Source organism: Chrysochloris asiatica, unplaced genomic scaffold (assembly GCF_000296735.1).
Source record: "Chrysochloris asiatica unplaced genomic scaffold, ChrAsi1.0 scaffold00154, whole genome shotgun sequence".
In the NCBI taxonomy this organism is placed as follows: Eukaryota; Metazoa; Chordata; class Mammalia; order Afrosoricida; family Chrysochloridae; genus Chrysochloris; species Chrysochloris asiatica.
Genome location: NW_006408672.1, coordinates 2314814 through 2340538, shown reverse-complemented (window position 1 = coordinate 2340538; position 25725 = coordinate 2314814). Strand labels below are relative to the sequence as shown.

Below are 25725 nucleotides of genomic sequence, written 5' to 3'. Positions count from 1 at the left end.
TTAGATTTACAGTCTTCTGAACTATGTGAAAATAATGTTTTTTGTCATTAAAGCCACCCACTTGTGATATCTAGGAAACTGAGATCCTTATCCTTTCAGTAATCCTGGGGACAGAGATAGGGTAGGTGAACTGAAGCCAGGGAAGATGAGAAGCCTGACTAAATCGCCTGGGGTTAACTAGTTGTGGGGAGGGCCTCGCATGAACCAGTACTCAAGAAATGTGAATGGGGTCTAGGTGTCAACTTCCAACCCAGTTTGTTGTTGTTGTTATGTGCTGTGGAATCGGTTCCAACTCATAGCGACCCTGTTTTCCAAGGCTGTAAATCTTTACAGGAGCAGAAAGCCTCATCTTTATCCCGCAGAACAGCTGGTAGTCTCGAACTGCTGACCTTGCGGTTCACAACCCGATTCTAACTGACCCAAAAAGTGTAGACAATAAGCCAAAGCCACCCAGCAGACAGCCCTGTGCTATGCCTGTGTGCAAGTACCCCTGTCAGGGAGCTTCCCATCAAGATTGATGGCCAGGCAGAGGGCATGTCCATGAGGACATGGGGCAGAGCACCACACTTCAATGGCGGTTGTTAGGCTCTTATTGCACACAATAATCCTTACATTGTACGTGACTAACTAACTCACTTGATGGATATTTTGGAAAGGAATCTTTAGTATAGTATGATCCCACACTAGCTCAGTTAAAAGTCTACTTCCATTAATCATCTTCTGTAGAGTTAGTTTTATAACATTTTTCTTGGTTGTTGTTGTTAGGTACCATATCAAGTTGATTCTGACTCATAGCAACCTTATGCACAAAAGAACTAAACACTGCCTGGTCCTATGCAATCCCCACAATTGTTGTTATGTTTGAGTTCATTGCTGCTGTCACTGCGCCATTCCATCTCATTGGGGGTCTTCCTCTTTTTTGCTGACCCTCCACCTTACCAAGCATCCTGTCCTTCTCCAGGGATGGTCCCTTCTTATAATATGCCCAAAGTCTGAGAGAGGAAGTCTCACCATTCTGTTTTCAAAGGAGCATTCTGGCTGTACTTAAACAACACAGATTGGTTTGTTCTTCTGACAGTCCATGGCACTTTTAATATTCTTTTCTAACACCATAACTCAAATGCATCAATTTTTCTACTATCTTCCTTATTCACTGTCCAACTTTCACAAGCATATGAGGCTACTGAAAATACAATGGCTTGGGTCAGGTGCACCTTAGTTCTCAAACTGACATCTTTGCTCTTGAACACTTTAAAGAGGTCTTCTTGTACAACAGATTTGCCTAATGCAATATGTCGTTTGATTACTTGACTCCTGCTTTCATGAGTGTTGATAGTGGATCCAAGAAAAATGAAATCTTTGACAACTTCAATCTTTTCTCCATTTATCATGATGTTATTTATTGGTCCAATGGTGAGGATTTGTGTCTTATTTACACTGAGGCGCAACCCATGCTGAAGGCTGTGGTCTTCGATCTTCATCAGTAAGTATTTTAAGTTCTCTTTACTTTCAGAAAGCAAGGTTGTATCGTCTGCATATCACTAATTGTTAGTTAATGAGTCTTCCTCCAATCCTGATGTCAAGTGCTTCTTCATATAATCCAGCTTCTTGGAATATATACTCACTCAGCATATAGACTGAATAAGTACAGTAAATGAATAAACCCTGGTGCACAACTTTCTTGATGTTTAAACCATTCCGTTTCCCCTTGTTCTGTTCAAACAACTGCCTATGTATAGGTTCCACATTAGCACAATTAAATGTTCTGGAATACCCATTCTTCACAATGTTGTCCATAGTTTCTCAAGATCCACACAATTGAAATCCTTTTCATAGTCAATAAAGCACTGGTATTCTCTGCTTTCAACCAAGATCCAGCTGACATTGGCTATGATATCCCTCATTCCATGACCTCATCTAAATTCAGTTTGAACCTCTGAAAGATCTCTCTCTGTCAATATACTGGTGCAGTCATTTTTGGATTATCTTTAGCAAAATTTTACTTGGATGCAATATTAATGATATTGTTCTGTGATTTCCTCATTCTATTTGATCACCTTTCTTTGGAATTAGCAAATATGGATCTCTTGCAATTTGTTGATCTTACAAATTTCTTAGTATAGGTGAGTGAGTGCCTCCAGTGCTGCATCAGTTTGTTGAAAGATTTCAATTTGTATTCCATCAATTCCTGGAGCCTTGTTTTTTCGCCAATGTCTTCAGTGTACCTTGTGCTTTTTCCTTCCATATGTTACCTTTTGAAATGGTTGGACATCAGCCATTTCTTTTGGTGCAGTGACTCCGTGTATTCCTTCCATCTTCTTTTGACGCTTTCTGCATTATTCAATGTACACCACCAAAAAAATTCATGGTAAAATGACTGATACCTTTCGGTTTAACAAATTTGAAGCAAAGGCTAATTCATAAAGAAGGTATTTATTTACAACTGTAATTATAAACCAACTTAATAACAACAAAAAAAAGTATGGAAGGCTAATAATTGACTAACGTGAACTGTCCAACAGAGGAATTTTTGCAGTCAAATCTCCTATTTCTTTTGCTGCATGCATATTACTCTAGTAATTCTGATTGTCTACTTTCTTCCTCTTCAAAATTAACATTTCCTGTGAAGAAAAGGGAAATATGAGTATATTTCATATTATCTTTTTTCTTCCTATTCAAAAATTCTTTAATCACCAGTAGATCTTTTGTACTAAACAATATTATAGATATTAAGCATTTGTCAGGTAAAAATGGAAGGTTAAATTTTACATTATGTAGATTTTATAGTTTTTCTTTTGGGGCCAGTAATAAACTAAGCAAAAGATATATTCAAAGCAGGTACTAAGAAAGAATTATTCATGTAAATGAGAGTGAGCTCAGTAATTACCATACATCTGCATACAATGAACCTTATATTAATAAAAAACATATATCTCCCATATTCATACAAGATGTTATAATTAAATGCTTTAAAAACTTTAGAATCATTTTTTATTGTTAAGTAAACTAACTCTCATAAGGTATTTATTGTGAAAGAAAAAATTATAGGGTGAACCTCAGATATAATGTGGAAATCTTGATAGACATGAAATTTTTGATAAAATGTCTTGTCCACTGTCATTGTTTCCAAATTAGAGCCAGGGCATCTCAACCTAGTGACAATATAAATTTGTTGCTGTTGTTTAGTGCTGTTGAGACAGTTTCAACTCAATCATGACCCTGTATAGTGTTTCCAAGGTGCAGCTGGTGAGTTTGAACTGACAACCTTGTGGTTCAAACCGAACTTGCGGTCCAGTGCTTTATCTCACAGCACCACACCAGGACAATTTAACCCAGAACATTTTTTCCTGTTTGGGGCTGTCTTATGCATCATAGGAGGTTTAGCAGCATCCCTGGCCTTTCGCCACTAGAGGGCGATAGCAACCTCAAACACTCTCTACACTCACTGCCATGGAGTTGATTCCTACTCATAGCAACCCTAAGGAGTCCTGGTGTGGCACTGTAAGATAATGCACTGGACAGAAAGGTCAGTCCAAACAGCAAGGTTCAAACTCACCAGTTGCTCCTCGGAAACCCTATGCAGTGTCACTATGAGTCAGAACTGACTCTATGGCACTTAACAACAACATGGCTGCCCTGTATGGGTTTCCAAGGCTGTAAATCTTTACAGAAGCAGAAAGTCTCATCTTTCTCCAGCAGAGCAGTTGGTGGGTTTGAACCTATAGCACCATGTTGCCAAATGTCCCCTGGGGAGCAACACCACAGAGTGAAGGCGCTAACTAATCTTTTCCCCTAAGGCTGTTTCATGAATCTTTGGGCTCTAATGCCAGCTGCTTCTGTGGGCCACTGACTCTGCCCTTTCTCTCTCAGTCCAGTTCGAGGGATTCTACACCGTTGACATTGCTCATGCCTGTCCCCCTCCTCCTGTCCCCCAGCCTTGTTGTTTTAGTACATCCCTCCTTCACAGGCCCCAAAAGTTCTTGAAAGACACATGATTCAAACACTTCCCTCACCAGGTTCATCATGGACCCCCACTCCCTCTGTGCTCAGGATCAGATCCAAGCTCTATTGATGGAGTTTGGGGAAGGCCCATCAGAAAGAGCCTTCTCCCTTCAATCTCTCTCTGTCAAGTTGGTCAACCTTCTGCCCTCCCCCTCCCCCCCCCCCTTTCCTCTCTGCCTGGAACTTCCTTTCTGGTCTTGCCCACACCTTACCACACCTCCTCCTCTCAACTCAACTCACCTCTATTTGCACTCTTGGGGCTATTTCCTGGTCCTGCCCAGTGAGTCATTCACCCCTTCTCAGTAGTCCCAACATGCAGAAGTCACACTGCAGTAATATCACTGATTTCCTGGTTCACACTCCACTCCTCACCCACCAGGGCAAGCAGTGTCAGTACACAGTAATGTTCACTGTTTATGTAAACCCAAACCAAAGCCATGCTATCAAGCCGATTCCCACACAGATCAAGCCTACAGGACACAGAGTAGAACAGTGTAGGGTTTTCAAGGCTGCTAATCTTTAGGAGTCCTGGTTTGCACTGAACTGCAAAGTTGTTTGAACCACAATGTCGACAGTTCAAGCTCACCAGCCACTCCTCGGAAACCCTATACAGGGTCGCTATGGGTCAGCATCGACTCAATGGCACATAACAACAATCTTTAAGAGTCCTGGTGTGGAGCGCATATGGCCTAATGCACTGAACCAAGAGGTCAGTTTGAACTGCAAGGTCAGTGATTCAAATTCACCAGTCGCTCCTTGGAATCCCTATACAGGGGAAACCCTATACAGGATTGCTATGAGTCGGAAACAACTCAATGGCACTTAAAAACAATCTTTATGGAGGAGTCCTGGTGTGGTGCTGTAGGATAAGTACTCAACTGTAAGGTTGATTTGAATCACAAGGTGGTGATTCAAACCCATCAGCCACTCCCTGGAAACCTTATAGAGGATCACTATGAGTTTGAACCAAGTAGAGGTACTTGACAACTATCTTATGGAAGCAGACTGCCACATCTTTCTCCCTTGGAGTGACTGACTGGTGGGTTTGAACTACAAACTTTTCAGGTAGTTGGCAGATGAGTTCTTTAACCACTGGCTCACCAAAGCTCCTTCACTATGGTGGTGGTCACAATTGTGTACCACCAAGTCGGTTCCAACTCAAGCAACCCTGTATAGAGCTTCCGAGGCTAAAAATCTTTATAGAAGAAGTATGTCTCATCTTTCTCCAGCAGATACATTGGTAGTCTCAAACTGCTGATCTTAGAGTTAGCACCCCACTTCATAGTCTACTATACTACCAGGACATCTATATGAACTGAAATTTATTGATCATTACTATGTGTCAAGAATTGCTTTAGATACTGTACATATGCTAGCCCGTTCAATCCTCACATAATCCTTGGGACATTATATACCTGTGAGACCTTGTCAGCTGACATCCGGTCGGCACTTCCCACCCATTGCATGACAATCCAATGCATAACGGAATGAAACACTGCCAGTCCTGCACCAGCCCCATGACTGGTTATGGATTGGCTGACTGTGATCCACAGAGTTTTTATTGGCTGGTTTTCAGGAGTAGATTTCCAAGTCTTTCTTTCTAGTCCATTTAATCTGGATCACAGCAACACACAAACATCTACCGACAAGCAAGTGATGGCTGTACATGAGCTGCATTGGGTGGGAATCAAACCCAGTTCTCTTTTATGGAAGGCAAGAATTCTACCACTCGGCCACCAATGAATGTGTCCATGATATAGTGTTATTATTATTCACAGTGTGCAGGCAAGGGAAGCAGAGATGGTAAGATGTCACACAGCTAGTATTGTTGTTGTTGTTAAGTGCCCTCAAGTTGGTTCCGACTCATAATGGAGTCGTATAGGATTTCTGAGGAGCAGCTGGTGGGTTTGAATTGCCAACTTTATGGTTCACAGTCCAGTACTGATCCACAGCACCACACCAGCAGTCCAAGAGCTAATATAGTAACTGGTAAAACTAGATTCCAACCGAGTTCCCATCCTCGACCAAGGCTTTATGTGGTCTTTGTATACTTTTACAGTAGTAGCGTAGTGGTTATGAATCGGGCTGCGAACCGACCAGCTGCTCCGCGGGAGAAAGATGAGGCTTTCTGCTCCCGTTAAGATTTACAGCCTCGGAAACCCTGTACAGGGTCGCTATGAGTCGGAACCGACTCCACGGCACATAACAACAACAACAACAAGGATAGTTATTTTAAAGAAGGAGTCCTGGTATGGTGCTGTAGGATAAGCACTCAACCATAAGGTCACTTTAAACCACAAGGTTGGTGATTCAAACTCACCAACTGCTCCTTAGAAACCTATACAGGATCGCTATGAGTTGGAAATGACTAGATGGCACTTAACAACAACATTCTAAAAAAAAAAAAAAAGCCTAAATCTATGTGTGTTTAAAACATATAAATCTATGTGTGTTTTGAAACTTTTTCCCAGGTACTATCATAAAAAATATGTGAGATGCCTATTCTTGTAATTTACAACAAACTCTACTGATCAGGGCACCATCATCTGGAACCAGAGTGAGACCCCTGTGGTCTCATGACCGAACGTGTCTCCAGACACTCCTCCCTTCCCAACCAAGGTATCAGCTTTAAATCTTGTTCAAGAAATTGGGTTAAAAGACAGTGGATCCTCTCTCTGAAGAAAGATTTTTAAAGTTTCCAGGGACTGAAGCTGCAGTCAGACCTGAGGTCAAATCCAAGCTCCAGCAGTTTAGTTATGACTAACAAAGTGAAACCAGAACAGACTATAAAACACAGATATATAAAATGGAGTGTACAGGAACAATAGCCAGAATGGGAAAAATTATTGAATGACACCTTGCTAAAAATTCATTCTTCCTCTTATGCATGAGCATTGCATAGCAACCAAATCTCCTGAACAACAGCTGTGCCCTGCCCAAAGATGGTGGCCAACAGCAGGGATTTGAATGGGTTGGAAATGTTGAATGCTCTCCACAGTAATCCAATCTCCCACATTAAGCTTCTCAAAGGGTCCACCTGGCTTCTTCAGAGTCTCCTATTTCAGGGTTTTAACCCTGGAATGGTTAAAACCCTGGTAGCATAGTGGTTATGTGTCGAGCTGCTAACCTCAAGGTCAGCAATTCAAAACTATCAACTGTTTCACGGGAGAAAGATGAGACTTTCTTGTTCCTGGAAAGATTTACAGCCTCAGAAACCCTATACAGGGTTGCTATGAGTCAGAACTGACTCCATGGCACACCACCACCACCACCGTCACTAGTAACTAAATGGAGTCCTGGTGTGGTGCCGTAGGATAAGCACAAAACCTCAAGGTCAGTTAGAGCTGCAAGTTCAGCAGTTCAAACTCACCAGCTGCTCCTCAGAAGCCCTACACAGGGTCGCTATGAGTCAGAACCAACTCCACAGCACTTAACAACAACAATGAGAGTCAGAATACCCAATAATCAAGGTAAGCACAGGGTTACTGATGCTTTCTAATCTGTAGTGAACAACCACACTTTTTTCAGGACGTCAAAGAGTGTGCTTCTAGTTGGGATTGGTTTCTGTCTCTCTTCTAACCGCACAGCTCCCTCCTACAGAATCAAAGTTTCTTTTCAAATTTACGGTCTCTGACAGGAACGGAGTACCCCTAAGCAAAGTATACATGGGTTTACTTATACTTACTTACTAATCTATAAGTAATGTTTCTTACAGATTGGTAGGTAAGCAAAAGTAAACCTGTGCCTATCTTGCTTACTAGGTACTCCATCCTGCCCAATCCAGTTATTATTCCAATAGACACACATTTTACAAATTCGGGTCTGTTTCAATTACACTGCGTTGTCCGCCATGACTAAAGCAGTTCAAACCAGTTTGAAGCCCTGATCCATCACATCACTGTAAGCCCTGTGCTGTGCTCCTGCGACTGAGCCATGGTAAAAACCATGTGATCAACTAAAAAGCTGCTGCTGATTTCTAACTTGCTTGTGGCCCAAGGATGGAGATCAGGAAGGGATTGAAAGAACAGTGGGCATTGAACCTGGTAGTTCCCTGACTGAGTCAGCAGGTTTGCAGGAGTATGTAAGGGAGAAGTCCCCTTCTGACTACAGACTCCCCCGACTCCACATGAGTGCACAGTGGGTCTTCAGATGCTCTCCAGAGTCCCTGGGGCTTGACCCACAATGGCCTTGCTCCTGGATGTCTCCTCATCACACAGTGGTAAGCACCCTCACTGTCTCCCTTGCCCTCATCCTCACCATGATCTAAGTCATATCGGAATTCATCCTGGCCGTAGTCCAGGCCCTCCTCCCTGCTGGTATCTAAGTCTTCATCTCCAGCTCTTAATGATTCGTTCTCACCCTCAGAGACATCCGTCAGTGGTTTGATGTCCTCTCCAGTGTCTCCACCTAGAAAACAAACAAAACAAATAACTGATTGCTGTTGAGTCTACTCCAGTGCGTGCATCTCCATGCATAACAGAGTAGACGTGAACTCAGTAGGGTTTCCTTGGCTGTAATCTTTAGGAAAGCAGAATGCCAGGGCTGTCCTCTGTAGTGCCACTGGGTGGGTTTGAACCACCAACCTTTAGGTTAATAGTTGAGTGCAAGTTATTTGCACTCCTAGGGACCCATGAAATATGTATAACAGAGGGCAATACAACTGAGGAAATTGGTAGAAGGTAAGCTGCAGACTGCATCGTTGCCTGTCCACCACCGACTCTGTCAGACAGGAGCACTGTGCTTTCCCTTTGGGGGCATCCCTCCTACCCTAGGTCCCCCCAGCTCCACCCTGGGCCTGGCCATCAGAGCACACGTCCCCTGTTGCCCTGAATAGCTCAGGGAGGTGCATGTGACCTGAGCTGGTCCAATAAATCTAATCCCATCCCAGTACTAGTGAAAATATTGAGAAAGAGAAGACCTCTGCTTTGGGGTCCACGCACTGACTGGACAGCAATGTGGTGACCATTCCCTCTAGAAGGAAGAGGTGGGCTACAAGAGAAGCCAAGACTCCATCCAGAGACCTAGTCCAGCCATGCCTGGGGCTATTTCCACCCTGGGCTTGGCCATGAAAAGAACCAATAAATGCTATCATCACCATTTTATTTAGACCAAATTGAGTTGGCTTTCCTTTACTTTCAGTGGAAAGACTCCTACCCTGTATGACCTTGTTAATGTTATTTGGTGCTTGAAGAGCTTTTCAGAGGGCACCATGATGGCCATGGAGAAGGGTTCCTGGTCCTTAAAAGGACTTTTCCCCAGATGTTGTGAGCACCTGTACCCAAGGACACCTCGACCTGGGAAGCACACACCCAGCCATTGATCATGATGAGACAGAAAGAAAGAGCGTTCTATCCATGGAGAACTATGAGGTGGTGGGGGATGCATCTCCATCCAGCCAATCCTACCTCATCCCCTTTCCTCCTAGCTCTTCCTTGAAAGTCTCTGTCACCTCTCAGAGGCTGTTTCCAAAGGTGCTTCCTAATGAACAGCCTGCACACTAATCTGCACAGAGTCTGTTCCCAGAAAGCCTGGAGACACATACCCTCAGCCCCCAGGACCTCTTCTTGACCAAAAAGTATGTCTGCAGGTGGTGGCTCTTCAGGAATCCTTGGTGTCCACAGGGCCAACTCCATGATTTTAGTCGCTTTCCATTTGGGAACAACAGTTGCTGATGTTTCCTCCTCCTCTTCCTCTTCCCCTTTTTCCTATTTTAGGTTGAAAAATGCAAACTCACTAACGTTTGTGTAAACATCAGTCTGGAATACTAGATGTGAAGGAGAAAAGGAGAGGTTTGGAGTTGGGTTTTAGCACTTGGATGACATTATTCAGTGACCAGACTAGTTAACAACTACCTACAGGATAATGTAAGGGTTGCAATGGATCTTGCTAGCTACACCCCTGAAATGCTAACATTTATTGGGTGACTGTGGTGACACCACGTTACACATTTTAATTGTCATTTCTAAGACTTACACATACATGCACACACACATAAAAGCTGTTGCTGTTAAGTCGATTCTGACTCATGGTGTTCTATGTGTTACAGAGTGGAACTCCATTGGCTGTACTATTTACTGAAGCAGATAGCCAGGTCTTTTTTCTGCAGCACCGCTGGGACAGTTCAAACCACCAATGCTCAAGTTAATAGTCACGTGAAAGCTGTTTGTGCTTCCCAAGGACCTCACACTGGCCGTAACTCCCCAACTCAGGATCAGCTCATTCATAGTGCTTTCAGCAATAACTATGAAATGCTGTGGTTTGGTTTTAGCAATTTAGTTCTATACTATGCATGCAGTTAAAGAAAGGAAGTGGAAAAGCAAAAGTTCCTGAAAATTGGCATAACCTTTGATTCAAATCACCTCTAACCTTATATGTACATTATATGTAACTGAACAGCTCTTTTACCTATGAATGCAGGAAATAATATATACTCTGCAACTTACCTGATCTGTCAAGCGATATTCACCATGCTGTTCACATCCAATATCAAACACATATTTTCCAGGGCCAACAGGCTGCAAGCAAAAGAACCCAAGAGACATTTCATCATGTCAAAATCCAATATCAAATACAGAGTACTACCACTAATAAAAAGGAGCTCTGGTAGCATAGTGGTTACGAATTAGGCTGCGAACCTTAAGGTCAGCAGTTCGAAACTACCAGCCGCTCCACGGGAGAAAGATGAGGCTTTCTACTCCCGTAACGATTTACACCCTCGGAAACCCTGTACAGGGTCGCTATGGGTCGGAACCGACTCGATGGCACTTAACAACAACAACAACAACAACCACTAATAAAACTCAGCTAAAATCATATGATTAGGCATAGTACAATGATTCAAAAATGCCTGATGAGCTATTAACTAATAAAGTCGTCAAGTATATTTCCTATTCAGGAGCCCTGGTGGTGCAAAGATTCAAGCACTCGGATACTAACTGAAAGGTTCAGCCCACCAACAGTTTTTGTTAGCGACCAAGTGCTCCACAGAAGACCTATGATCTGCTCCCATAAAGAGTACAGCCTAGGAGCCCTATAGGGCAGTTCTACTCTAAGTTGAAATGAACTTGACAATATTGTAAACCACAACATGTCCTGTTTTCTTTACGTTTGAAATTCTTAGCAGTACTTTATCTCTTTATAAAAATGATGTATTCATTGCACAAACATGAAAATTAGACGACACACTGCTAAGCGACCAATGGGTCACAGAAGAAATCACCAATTTCTTAGGCTCAAATTAAAATGAAACACAACACATCAAAATTTATGGGCTGCAGCGAAGGCAAGACTCAGAGGGTAACTTTTAGTAATAAACGCCTACATAAAAAAGGAAGAAAAACATCAAATTAACTGCCTAACACTACAACTCTGGAACTAGAAAGAGAAGACAAAAACAAAAAAAAAACCTACTAAGAGAAAGATATAGCAAAGATCAGAGCAGAAATAAATAAATTGAAAACAGAAAAACAATGGAGAGAATCAACAAAACCAAAAGTTGGTGCTTTGAAAAGATCAATGAAACTGATAAATCTTTAACTAGACTGCTAAAAATGAAAGAGAGGATACAACTGACCCAAGAGAAATAAAGAAAATTATGACAGAATATTATGAACAATTATATGGCAACAAACTGATAGCCTAGATGAAATGAACAAATTCCTAAAAGGTTGCCACCTACTAAAACTGACACTCGTAAAGTAGTATTAATTCTTAAAATATCCTTAATACATGAAGGTATTGAATCATTAACATAAGACCTCCTAAAAAAAGACTTCTAAACTAAATGGCTTTACTGGGGAATTCTACCAAACATTTAGAGAAGAACTTATACCAATACTGCTTTTTAAGTCTTCCAAAAGGTAGAATAAGAAGAAATACTCCCTAATTCATTCTATGAAACAAATATAACTCTGATACTCAAACCAGATACCAGACATCACAAGCAAATTACAGGCCAATTATGAATAAAAAAAATCAAACCGAAAACAAATCCACTTTATCTAGTGAATTCCAACTTATAGCAACCCTGTATAGGGTTTCCAAGGCTGTAAATCATTACGGAGTATAAAGTCTCATTTTTCCCCTGAGGAGCAGTTAGTGGACTTGAACTGCTCACCTTGCAGTTAGCAGTCCAGTGCTTATCCTACAGTGCCACCAGGGTTCCTTCTCTTATGCATAAGAGATGCAAAAATACTAACAAAATCCATCAGCACATTAAGAGTCATACATCATGACCGAGTGGGATTTATTCCAATAACACAAGGATGGTCCAACATTAGAAAATCAATCAATTTAGCACACCACATCAACTGTTGCTGTTGTTAAGTGCTGTCAAGCACATGGTTTCCGATGTGCAGCTGGTGAGCTTGAACCAACCTCGTGGTTCAAACCGACCTCGTAGTCCAGCACATTAACCCACAGCACCACACCAGGACTCCACCACATCATTAGAACAAAGGAAAAGAACCCCCATGATCATCTTTATGATGCAGCAAAAGCATTTGATAAAATCAACAATCTTTCTTGATGAAAATCCTAAAGAAAATTAGAATTGCAGGAAAATTCCTCAGTATGTTTCAGGGCAAGTATGAAAAGCCAACCATTGATATTATACTTAACGGAGAAAGACTGAAGCTTTTGCCTTAAAATCAGGAGCATAACAGTGGTGCCCACTCTCACCACTTGTATCCAATATTGTATGATAAGTTCCCCCTAGAGCAAAAGGTTAAGAAAAAGAAATAAAAGATTGGAAAAGTAAAAGTAAAATTATCTCTATTCACAGATGATGTGTTTGCTGTTCAGCACCATCGAGTCAGTTCCAACTCATAGCAACCGTGTACAGGGTTTCTGAGGAGAAGCTGGTGGGTTTGAATTCCCAACCTTGTGGTTAGCAGTCTGAGTCGTAACCACTATGCTACCAGAGCTCCTTATAAACATATTCTGGGTGAAATCTTAATTTATCTTTAAAATACCCCTTAGAATTTCCTTAGGGTTAATTTTCAGAAGTAGAATTTCCAGACAAAAGTGCACATGTCTTTTGATCAGAATGAGGCACCCCTAATTTTCATTCCTATAACAGTGCTCAGAGAATAAATTTCTGTTACTTTAAGTCACCCAGTCTCTGCTAATTTGCACCAGTAGCCCCAGACAAGTCAGACAGGGCACTGGGCTGTCTCTTCTGCCAAATAGTCATCAAGTTGTCGCTGCACAATTTCTTTACTCTGCCACCTTTTTACTGCTAATATGAAATCACAGCCTCAACAAAGGCTACATTATTTTATATACTTGAATGTGTCAGGACTTACTTAGGCACTTCATTCATTTTAATATTTTTATCCCAGAATCATGGGGAAAAGATGAAGGTTTCTACTCCTGTAAAGATTTGTTACTGTTAAGTACCATCAAGGCGGTTCTAACTCATGACAACCATATATAGGGTTTCCAAGGAGTAGCTGGTGAGTTTGAACCACTGACATTTGGTTCAAACCAACCTTGCAGTCCAGTGCTTTACCCCACAGAGCCACACCAGGACTCTCACGAAGATTTACAGCCTCAGAAAACCTACACATGTTTGCTATTTGTTGGTACCAACTCAACAGTTCACAGCAGCATCACAGTACCACACTGTTTTAATTATTGAAGCTTTACAGTATGTTTTGTGGGCAGTGGTGATTCAGCAGCAGAATCCTGGCCTTCCATTCAGGAGATCTAAGTTCGACTCCCTTGCTAAGGTACGTCATGCATAGCCACCAGCTGTCTGTCAGTGTAGGCCTGCATGTCGCTATGATTTTGAACAGGTTTCAGTAGAGTGCCCAGACTAAGACTAGAAATAAAGGCCTGGAATCTACTTACAAGTTTTCTTAGCTATAATCTAAATGGAGGCAGATCTCTGGCCTTTATTCCTTGGTACCACAGTCTGGGTTTGAACTGTTAATGTTTAGGTTAGCAGCTGAGTATAAATTGTTAGCATCACCTAGGGATCTTTCCATTATAGTGGGATCCTATTTATGTAATTAAAACCCCAAGCCATTATGCTGCGTGAGATGTGTGTGTGTATGCACAATGCACAGAAAGAGTTGGAGAAGAAAGAAGGAGACGGCAGAGGGAGGATAGTAAAGAGGAGAGAGGTCCAGGGAGAACGCTGCTATCCTAATATTTTATATTTAGGATGTATTCGTGTATTATTCAGATAACACTGAAGTTTCTAAGTAACTAGTGGAATAAAGTCTCCATTTTTACTTTATTTTTCAGATGGTCTAGGCATTTCACTAGTTTTATTTTGTTGTTGAAAATAGATATAACAAAACGTATACCAGTTAAACAGTTTCTACATGTAATTCAGGGACACTGATTACATTGTTCAAGTTGTGCAGCCTTCTTCACCCTCTTTTTCTGAGTCGTTCCTCCCCCATTGACATAAAAGCACTCACTGTCCCCTGAAGTTTCTATCTAACCCTTTGAGCTTCTGTTGCCACTTTGATTCCATATGTTGTTGAGTTGGTTCTGACTCATAGTGACCCTGCAAAGGGTTTCGGAGCAGCAGTTGGTGGATTTGAACCGCCAACTGTGTGGTTCAAACCAGCCTTGTGGTCTAGTGCTTATCTTACAGTGCCACACCAGGACTCCTACTATAGAACATCAAAATTTTCAGTAATGGTGGTGGTGGTGGTGGTGATGTGCTGTGGAGTCGGTTCTGACTCATAGAGACCCTGTACAGTGTTTCCGAGGCTGTAAATCTTTACAGGAGCAGAAAGCCTAATCTTTCTCCCACAGAACAGCTGGTAGTTTCAAACTTCTGACCTTAAGGTTCACAGCCCGATTTGTAACTACTACGCTACCAGAGATGGTAGCCAGGCACAATCCAGTTCAGTCTTGTGGCAAAGGAAGCAGTTATTCATGAAGACAATCAGCCACACCTTCCATACCCTCCTCCTAGTCCTCACTCCCTTACTCTGTTGCTTCAGGTGAACAGAGACCAACAACTGAGCAGTGGATGGCCTCTTGCAAGCTTTTAAGACCCCAGGCACTGCAAAAAGAATTAGGAGGCAGAACAGAGCACTACACACATTTTAGGCCAATTAACTGGGATACCTCACAAAATGACCTTAAACCTCCAAACCAAGGAACCAAATCTCTTGAGGTTCCCAGTTATACACTTCAGCAGTTTTACTGAATCTTCCAGATTTTTTGTCAATTCTTTTTTCTCTCTTCCAGCTTCCCATTCCCAAAAAACTCCTGTAGGAATTTTGATGGGCATTACATATATGTTATATTTTGTTGTTATTAAATGCCGTCGAGTCGGTTCTGACTCATAGCCACCCTGTATAGGGTTTCTGAGGAGCAGCTGGTGAGCTTGAACAGCTGACCTTGCAGTGCAAACAACTTTTCAGTCCGGTGCATTAACCCGCAGAGCCACACCAGGACTCCAGAGGCTATATTTTGTTGTTGTTGAGTGCCGTCGAGTCAATTCTGACCCATAGCGACCCTGTATAGGGTTTCCAAGGAGCAGCTGGTGAGCTTGAACTGCCGACCTTGCAGTTCAAACAGCTTTGCAGTCTGGTGGATTAACTCACAGCACCACACCAGGACTCGAGATCTATATGAGTTTTTTTGTTCATGAAGATGAAAAGTAGACTCTATAAATTGTATTTAAATGAGAACTGAGTTTTAAAAGAAGACTGAAAAGACTACATTCAGTTCAATGCTCAGCAAGCTCTTTCTTCATGGAGTTTCCTCTCAACCCACAAATGCCTGTGATATCGGTTATGAATTATCCCGGGTTTCTCTGCATCATCCTAGGGCCCCATATGAGAAAGGCATAGTCACAGATTCCTCAAGACAGAAGTGACCAACCATTGGTATTGTGAGCTAGACACCCCCAAATCCCACCACTGTCTGCGGAAGGCCACTGGCCTGCAGCATGAGGAAAAAGTTCATGGGTCTCTCCCCACCAGGCTCTAGCAGTGCCCCCTCAAGAAGAAAGAAGGTCAAAACCCCTACATGCTGAATTGCAATCAATGATCAGTGGTCTTGGGTGGATTCACCAATGCGAAGGAAAACAAACAGAAAGAGGCTAAGACACCCGTTGTGTATAAAGCTACAACACACCACTCTGCCCCTCTGTGGGTATCAGATTCAAAAGCAGGACTTCTCAGAGCAAAGTGTGGTTGTCTGGTTCCCCATGTTTGGAGAGGGCAAGAGAGAGCCCCCTGAGTGATTTTCACTGCCTCAGGGAGGGGGCATTGCTTATGGCATTGGCAAACATCTCTTCCAATTGACTTACATTTTTGTTCAAGAACTTGCCCTGGTACCTGTGGTTCAGATGGATAAGCTCGGCTGCACCTTCCTGCTGTCCATTTACCCAGGTGCCAACGTACTTGCTGCCTGTTTCTGCATAGAAATAGGTGCCTTGCCCGTGCCTAGTTAAGACAAAGGACATGTTGATGAAAACCCTCAAGATTTATAGCACAGCCATGCAACTTGAGGGTGGTCTTTGTTGAGGCTGGCCAAGCAGACTCACAGGCCAGCTGTTTGGTTTCTTTCGCTGATGGTGCCTCCTGCTTGGTATGCCCAAACATAGGAGCAGCGTTAACAGATGTGGGTCAGAGGTAGCCTTCCTGAGCATCAGCAGGTTCCCAGAAGGAAGAGACATCTGGTACTATTGGGAGCTGTGGTTCTCTCCCATGCCCTCATGTCCCAGAGTTCATGGGCGTCAGACTCACATGCTCCACTGAGGAGAGACAAGGGCATACAGTGCTAAGGACCCTCTGTCCACATATGCTCAGTGACTACCATCCAGCAGGCTTGCCTTGAGCCACAGGTTTTACAATGCCTGGCAGTGTGGACTAATGGGCTTTTGTCATGGTTCTGTTTTTAGTTAGTGTGTTTTATTGTTGTTAAGTGTAAGGAACTCTGGTAGTGTAGTGGTTACAAATCAGGCTGTGAACCTCAAGGTGAGCAGTTTGAAACTACCAGCTGTTCCACAGGAGAAAGATGAGGCATTCTGCTCCCGTAAATATTTACAGCCTCGGAAACCCTGTACAGGGTCACTATGAGTCAGAACTGACTCCACGGCACATAGCCACCACCATTGTTGTTAAGTGCCATCTAGTCGGATCCGATGCATAGCGACCCTGTATAGAGTTTCTAAAGAGCAGCTGGTGAATTTAACTGCCTACACTGGGGTTCCAACCAAACTTATGGTCCAGTGCATTATCCCACAGCACCACGCCAGAACTCCAATAAGTGTATATATTGGAGCTGCCACTGAGTCAGCTCCAACTCATGGAGAGCCCAGCATGTTAAAGTAGGATGGTGCTCCGTGGGGCTTTCTTTCCATGGCTGATTTTTTAGAAGTGGATGTCCGAGCCTTTCTTCCAACGTGCCTCTGGTGGACTCTAACCTCGAGCCTTTGGTTAGCAATTAAGCACGTTAACTGTTAGCACTACCCAGGGATTCCCATATAAGGGAAATATCATCATAGTCTTATCACACGAATAAATGTACAAAGCTGAAGATGGAAACCAAACCTCTGATGAGAAAGCCACTCTCCTGTGTAGGTGTCGTTGTTGATGTAGTAGTACACACCATGGCCATGTCTCTGATCATCTGCCCATTCTCCTGGAAGACAAGACACAGCATAGCACTGAGAGGAAGGAGCGATGCCCCAGCTATGATAATGGTGAGCCAGTTTTGCTATAAAGATAGAGCAGCTGTTGAGCCCCACACATGCTCTAACAGCACACTCACAAGACTGATGGCTTAGGCAACAGTGTGGAAGAGAGATTTGTTTAGCAATGGCAAAGGACAATGTCTCTTTCCATGCTGACTTCCCTCTGCCCCCTTCCTCTCACAATGGATGGCATGAAGTGACCATGGCCTTTGGGGAACTGGTTAAGGGAGGACTAACTTGTGATGCATCTGGTACAGTCTGGTGAGGCGTGTGGACCACACTGCCTGTGAATTCTGACAGCAGGTTCTGTTAGCAGAGCACAGTGTAAGGCAATATTAAAGGGCTATGCTGTAAAATGGACAACGGTTCAGAGAAAAAGCCAGTTTACCAAAACCTCATGAAGAGAAGTAGGGTGGCAACTGGTAACAAGAAAGAGGACAGAGTTCCACGATGTGATATTTGATATAGTGATAGGATTAAGAGGGATGCGGGAGTCCAAAATTACACTGGTTGACTGGAAGAGGGCTTGACTTTAGAATTGGTCATGAGGATCTGTAGATATCTTGGAGGACTTGTCTAGACCTCTGGGCAGAGGTGTGCTAATATCCAAACTAAACAGAAAAAAGAGTAAGAGAAGAGGAGGAGAAGGGGAAGGAGACAATTAATTAGAAGAAGAAGCAGTAGAAGCCGCTGTCCTGATTTGTATCTCTGGCTAACTTCAAACTAACTACCTAGAATTGGAAAAAGCAGCCCAGGATGAATTTTTATGAGCTAGTGCAAGCTGGCTCCAGCACACCCCTCTGGCAAGGACACCTCAACAAAAACATTCACTTCATTTGGAACATTCCCAACAAAACACCAAGACAGAATTATGGCATCCTCCTTCTACTGGCCATGTGAGCTGGTCTCAAGAACAAGAAAACGATATTGAGCATTTTGCAGAAGTTTTGCAAAATGAATTTCAAGTCAGTGAGGACTGGTGGGTGGCCAAGTGGTTATGGAGTAGTTGGCTGCTGTACAAAAGGTCACTGGTTCAAACTCACCAGTCACTCCAGTGGAGAAAATTGTAGCAGTCTATTCCCATAAAGATGATAACCTTGGAAACCCTATGGGGGCAGTTCTATAGGGTCACCATGAGTCACAATGAACTTAGCGGCAACAGGAAAGGGCTGGTGGGCACATTTTTAAAAAGATTTGCTTCATAGAAAACGTATTAGACACTCTGTTCAGCCAGTCATGAGGCCACTACAGTAAAGCCTGCATGACTTAGAAAGGTGGTTCAGAAAGGCCACCTCCTGGAGCAAGTCTTGAACAGCTATGAGTCAGGTTTCCCTTTCTGAAGTGAATATGCTTCAAGGACTTTATACTGTTGTTTCAAATTTGCACTGACCTTGGTTTTTTCCTAATTTTCTCTCAGGTTCAGAACATTTACCTTGGTCTCTCCCTGGGGTTAAATGAACATCAGGGGGCTGTATGCCTGGAGGTAGTAGCGAGGTATTGGAAAGAAGGAAACTGGGATTGTCCTGAGACGTGCAATTGACATGTAAGGAATTGTGACTGAGACAGGAAAAGCCAGCTGAACAAAGTTGGAATGTCTCCCAAACAAGACCTTATGGAAGGAATCACTGGGTCTGAAGAAACAATGGGTTCATCAGATGAGGGTTTGGGAGTGGTCAGAAATGGCACAGAGCAAAAAAAAATTTCAAAGAGACAAATGGTGAAAACCAGTTGCCATTCAATTAATTCTGACTCTTTCAACTACATACTATTAAACCCTCAGACTCCTCCGCACCATGTAAAACTTTCCTCATTTTACAGGGGGGAGGGGTGTATAGGCCTGGGTGAAGTGAAGCATTGGTCCAAGGTCCCACAACTAGTAGCTTCCCATTGTGGGAGCCACCCTCCTTCCAACATCTGAGCTGACAATTCATGATGCTAATAATCTACGCTGCAAGCAAAATCAACCAATCTATGAAAATTACTGGATGCTCAAAGGTTTGTTCTTTCTAAAATAGAATCATACTCTCCACAGGATTTTCAAGGCTGAGTTTTGGGAAGTAAATCACCAGCTCTTTCTTCTGAGGTGCCTCTGGGTCCGCTAAAAAAATCTCACTTTTTTTGTTTAGCAGCTTAGTGCATTAACCATTTGTATCACTGGGACTCCAAACAAATGGTACTCTAAACCCCTTTGATATGGAGTTAATGCCAACTCTCTGAAGTCTTGGTTTAACCATCTCCCACGTCTGTGCTCACCCAACAACCTCCCTTGTCACTTGCTCCCCAGCAAATTGGTGCACGGGAGAGGATGTACTAGTCTTAGAGACAGCCATAGTTTGCAATGTGGACTAATCAGATTCTCTCCTGCATCTCAATCCAGTTGACTCCACATCATCCACTTCCCTCCTCTTTCCTCTTTGAGCGTATCAGTTACCTCCACCTTGGAAGAAAGGCCTGCACATCTACTTCTGAAAAATGAGCCAATGGAAACCTTTGGCTCTAACACACATAAGGGTCTCAGGTTCAGAACCTTTACCTTGGTCTCTCCTTAGGGTTAAATGAACATTCTACTCTAACACACATGGGGTGCCCATGGGTTGGAGTTGACTCAGTGGCAGCTAACAATAACCTTTTTGTGTGATTGTGTACACTTAGTAAAAACCAGGACCATGACAGAAATCCATTTATGCATTCTCTAAATCATTTCTGTCTCCTTTTTTTTTGGTCTAATCCATGAACCTAAGAGCACAGTTTGTGTCTACTGAATGACTGGCTGGTCTGGAGAGCATTAACCCTCTACTGAATTACAGATAAGTTCAATCACAAAAGAAAAAAAAACTTCACAATGAAAAAAAGAAAAAAAAGGTGGATTTAGCAAAACATTTTACCTTCATATCGTGATCCATCTGGATATATAAAAGTGCCTTGACCATGCTTTTTATTTTTTAAATATTCTCCAATGTACCGAGCACCATTTTTAAATTTGTAGATCCCCTGAAACACATTGATTAAATAACTTAAGTCATTTCTAAATGTCTTAACTTGCTAACAGAATCAACACCCAGATAAATAGAAAACCCTCCACTCAAGTTATGGTTCTTACCTGGCCATGTCTTTTACCAAATTCATACCTCCCTTCATAGGTGTCCCCATTGGGCAGTCTGGCTCTCCCCTGCCCGTGACGTTCACCTGCTTCATTCCGTTCCCCTTCATATTCCTAGGGAAATACATTGTGACAGCTATCAGTTCTTAAGCACTCCCCATGTTCAAATCATTTTATATACTCTACCATTGATGTATTTGAATGATGGTGTTGATGAAGATCACTGAACACACTGCTACAAGAATACACAAATCAATCTTGAAAGAAGTACAGTCAGAATGCTCCTTATAAGTAAGGATGGCTTATGGGTGAGGATTTCACACATACTTTGGTGTATCATCTGGAGGAACCAGCCACTGGAGAAAGACATCATGCTTAGTGAAGAAGAAGGCCAGCAAAAAGAGGAAAATCCTCACTGAGCTAGATAGACACAGTCGCTGCAACTATGGTCCCAAACATAACAACAATTGTAAGGATGGATGGCACAGGGCTGGGCAGAGGATAAGTCAAAAATTATCTGCACTCCAGCTACATTAAAACCATCCACATCAATGACATCATTGAGCATGCAAGTGAAATGATTCTGTTGAATAGACGAGTGACGGTAGATTATGTGGCAAAACATTTGAAAATCAGTCATGGCTCTACCTATGAAATAATCCATGACAGATTTGGGTTTCAAAATGTTTGTGTGAGACGGATACTGAAACAACTCACCACCACCTTCACCTATACTATAAACAAAATCAGTCGATTTATGAAAATTACTAGGTACTTCCAGGCATGTTCTTTATAGGAATATGCTTGAAATTAATTGCATATGCAGGTGAACAGATCCAAGGCCACACAAATACCTTCTCCATTTGTTTCCTCAAAAAATCCAGAAGTTAAAATGCAAATGCCCTAGAGTGTGTGTTCAGAAGCCAGCTTTATTGTTCAAGGAAGCTCCGATGGGAGGGGGATAGTAGAGGAAGTAGCTAAGGAGTAAACTGGATTCCGGGTTTACAAAAAAGGTCCTCTTAATTCAATTTCCTATTGGTGCAAATAGTTAACATACTTAGTGGCTACACAAAAGGTTGGAGGTTCAAGTCCACCAGGAGGTACCTCAGAAGAAATGCCTGGCAATCGATTTCTGAAAAATCACCTATTGAGAATCCTATTGATTACAATTCTACTCTGACACATATTGGGGTGTTATGAGTCAGGGCTGACTCCATGGCAAATAGGGCAGGGAGGAGTAGATATTAGGGAACATTGGTGTTTCAGTGGAAGAATTCTTGCCTTTCATGTGGCAGACCCATGTTTAATACCAACTCAATGCACCTCATGTACTAACACCGAACATCCATCAGTGGAGTCTTCCATGTTGAACAAGTTTCAGCAGAACTTCCAGACGAAGACAGATTAGGAAGAAAGGCCACACTATCTGCTTCTGAAAATCAGCCAACAGAAAGCCTATGGGTCACAATGATCTAGTTTGCAGCCAATCATAGGGATGGCTCAGGACCAGGCAACGTCCCATTTCCTTGTGCATGGGGTTAGCCATGACTCAGGCCCAACTCACGGGCAGTCAACAACAACAATAAAATAGATAATATTATCTCCATTTCTCAGTTTCACCAGTTAACAAGTACTTCTTCAAATTAGCCTCAGTAGACTTCTCTTGCATATGATTCTACCATTCCAAGGACAGCGAGATACCTAGCTGACTATGGCAAGCTGAGGCTGGAAATCAGATGACTTCCGGTTGTCTAATCTCACCAGGATTCATCACAGCTGCATCCTAGGCTAGATGACAAGCACATACCAGGTAACATATTCTCCACACATGGCAAGAGAAGGATGAGGTCTCTGTCCTCCAAGAGCTCTTGGCACGGTAGGGAACACAAAGAGAGGACAGTTGCAGCCATGTGACCTATGAGGAGAGAGGTCTGCAGAAGGCTTTGTGAGGATGCAGAGAGACACTGGTCAGCTAGAGCTAAGCATGCAAAGCAGCATTGCCAGGAAACAGGAATCCTGAAGGAGGAGCGGAGGGTACAGAATGAAGGAAGTGGCTGGGAGTTACTTCAACGAGAGGGCCAATTTAAAAAAAAAAAAAGGAACTGAAGAAGAAAGTCAGGACAGTTACCTCTAAGATAAATTGTCAGGAAAGAAGGTAGTTATTGGGCTGTGAGAAACCATCACAAAATCTCAACAATCTAACAACACCCAACTAAATGTCAGTGTTTAGATTTACCATATGGGTCTGGATTTCAGGAGAGAGAGCTGGTCTGGGTATAAAGATAAGGCAGGCATCAGTCTACTGGCAGAAGCAAAAGTCATCCACATGAAGAGAGACTGCTTGATCATCGTAGGATGCCCTTCACTTTGGCCACCCTTGGTCATCAGTCTTGCTCCCTCATGTGGGCCCACTAGCAGTCTCCTTGTTCAACAAAGAACTCCAGAAGGCTGGCTTTGAATCAGGTGCGCTCCTGAGTACAGGGGCCAACAACACATCGATTCTGATTCATGGCAATGCTATGTGTGCCGGGTAGAACTGCTCTATAGGTTTTTCATGGCTGTGACCTTTCAGAAGTAGATTGCAAGCCCATCTTTCAAGGTGTCTCTGTGTGGGGTCAAACTGCAAACCTTAACCATTAGTGTCATTCAGAAACATTGTCTTATAAGCCGTAGGTCCCCAAAATGTGTATATACACACTGGGCTAACCCCATGCACCCAGGTGTTGTTCAAACCCCACACCTGGGGCTTCACTGAAAAGCAAAAGATTAGTTTAAAATATTCACCCAATAATCCAGAAAAAATTAAGGCAGTCACAAAAGGACAAGTATTGTATGATTCCACTTATACAAAATACCTAAAATAGGCAGGTGAATAAAGACCCAAGTTCATTTGTCTTTATTCACCAGAGGCGGGCAGGCAGGAGGGGGAAAGAACTCTGCTTCAGGGACACTGAGCTTCCATTAAAGGTGATTTGAAATTTTGAAAACAGTTAACAATGATGATTATACAGCATGAGGAACATAATTTAATGTCATTGAATTGTATATGGGAAGAAAGTTGAAATGGCAAATGTTTTGTTACATATATTTTTTTCTATAAACAAATAAACTCAAGCACTCCTAGGGAAGAAAAGGAGGGGGGCAGGAAGTTCTTGCCCCTCTTTCAGAGAAAATTATCTGTTTTTCTAATGCCTAAAACCAGAGGCTAGTTCCAAGAACTCAATCAGTTCACACTGAACTGAAGAAAGCACTTGTGATTATAGGCTTACATAACATCTCAGATAGTGGTATGCTTCTTAGATTCAAGGATGGAGAGACTTTTTCTCACATACTTTGGACATACTGCATACACATTGCATACTAGGGACCAGTGCCTGGAGAAGGACATCATGCTTGATAAAGTAAAAGTTCAGTGAAAAAAGGAAGACCCTCAGAGAGATGGACTGATACAGTGGCTGCATCAATGGGCTCAAACATAGGCAAGGTTGTGAGGATGGTCCAGGACCAGATAATGTTTTGTTCTGTTATACATAGGGTTGCTGTGTGTTAGAACTGACTCAACAGCACCTAACAAAACCTCAGTAGTATCTCTGAGCCTGGGGTCTCTCAGCATTTGGAGGCTGCAAAGAGGCAGATTTCCTTCCTCTGGTAGCGTAGTGGCTACGAATCGGGCTGCGAACCTTAAAGTCAGCGGTTCGAAACTACCAGCCGCTCCACGGGAGAAAGATGAGGCTTTCTACTCTCGTAAAGATTTACACCCTCGGAAACCCTGTACAGGGTCTCTATGGGTCGGAACCGACGCGACGGCACTTAACAACAACATTAGTTCTGGGTTGTGGTGTTGGAGGAGAATACTGAAAGTGCCATGGACTGCCAAAAGAACCAATAGATCTGTTTTGGAAGAAGTGCAACCAGAGTGCTCCTTGGTGGCCAAGATGGCTAGGCTTCACCTCTCATACTTTGGACATATTGTCCGGAGGGACCAGTCGCTGGAGAAGGATGTCATGTTTGGTAAGGTGGAGGGTCAGAGAAAAAGAGGAAGACCTCCCAAAGAGATGGATTGGCCAGGTGGCATCATTGATGGCGTCAAGTGTGGCGGCGGTAGTGAGGTTGGCCCAGGATCGGACATTGTTTCTTTCTGCTGTGGATGGGGTCGCTATGAGTCGGTTCCGACTGGATGGCACCTGACAACAACATTAGTCCTGGTGAGCGAAGCTCAGACACAGAAATGACTGATTCAAGGACAGTACGACAGTTAGGACTTGGGAACCCAGGGCGCACAAGGAATTTTTGGTTGGTGGAGTAAGGTGGGGCTGAGGGGGGAAGAGAGGGGTGAGCTTTCCCAAGACTTTGACTTGGAAACTGCCTTTCATAGAGTAAGGGATGCGACGTCCGGAAGTTTCAACTTTCACAACTGCCTCCCAGAAGCAGCGCCTGGTGTAGGCAGCGTGGTCCCTGTATCAGTTGGGGTGCCTGAGGATTGTAATTCTGACCCCTTGCCACCCAACCCTCAGAACCCGCCTCCAGGCAATTTCTCCCTCCCCAGGAACTCTCACCCCAAGATCATTGTCTCCCTCCTCCTCCAACTCCTCCGAGCCCAGTTCCGACATGGCCTCGCTCCAGTCTAGCTCCCCTCCGTTGCTGCCGCCGCTTCGTTGTCTCTATCCCAGGAGAACCGGCCTCCAGCTCCGCCGCGTCCTACGTTGCCAGGGAGACGCAGCCAGCCCCGCCTCTCTCCCTCACCTAGACGGGTGAAAGAAGGGGCGGGGTTGAAGACGCTGGAAGGAGCAAGTGGCAGTCACCAGCTGTTGTCGATGGGCTGTTGTCATAGCAACATAAAGGCCCGGCTCAGGGAGAAGTCAGTGATAGTCATAGGATACTTCTCTAGCAAAAGAAGGGCGCATTCACCAATCGTCGCCAGGGAAAATGGAGTAGCAGACCTAGGGGCAGG

At 43.2% G+C, this 25725-nt stretch overlaps 1 protein-coding gene across 1 annotated transcript; it reads right to left on the bottom strand.

Annotated features, from left to right (window-relative positions):
* Positions 1–2568: 2568 nt before the first annotated feature.
* RSPH1 (radial spoke head 1 homolog (Chlamydomonas)) lies at positions 2569–25384 on the bottom strand. The gene is made up of 8 exons (XM_006870823.1): positions 25331–25384; positions 20560–20665; positions 17532–17622; positions 16286–16421; positions 10446–10517; positions 9545–9707; positions 8260–8409; positions 2569–2621 (listed from the first exon to the last, which is right to left on the bottom strand). The coding sequence occupies exons 1-8, from the start codon at positions 25382–25384 to the stop codon at positions 2569–2571; spliced, it is 825 nt and encodes a 274-aa protein (XP_006870885.1).
* Between the last annotated feature and the right edge of the window lie 341 nt (positions 25385–25725).

Excerpts from the sequence above, each read along its gene's own strand:
- RSPH1 (XM_006870823.1), bottom strand. The coding sequence starts at position 25,384 with ATGTCGGAACTGGGCTCGGAGGAGTTGGAGGAGGAGGGAGACAATGAT. Across the intron at positions 9,708-10,445 it reads AATATCGCTTGACAGATCAG|GAAAAAGGGGAAGAGGAAGA; the intron begins GTAAGTTGCAGA and ends AACCTAAAATAG. Across the intron at positions 2,622-8,259 it reads CCGATATGACTTAGATCATG|GAAATGTTAATTTTGAAGAG; the intron begins GTGAGGATGAGG and ends TTTTCTTCACAG.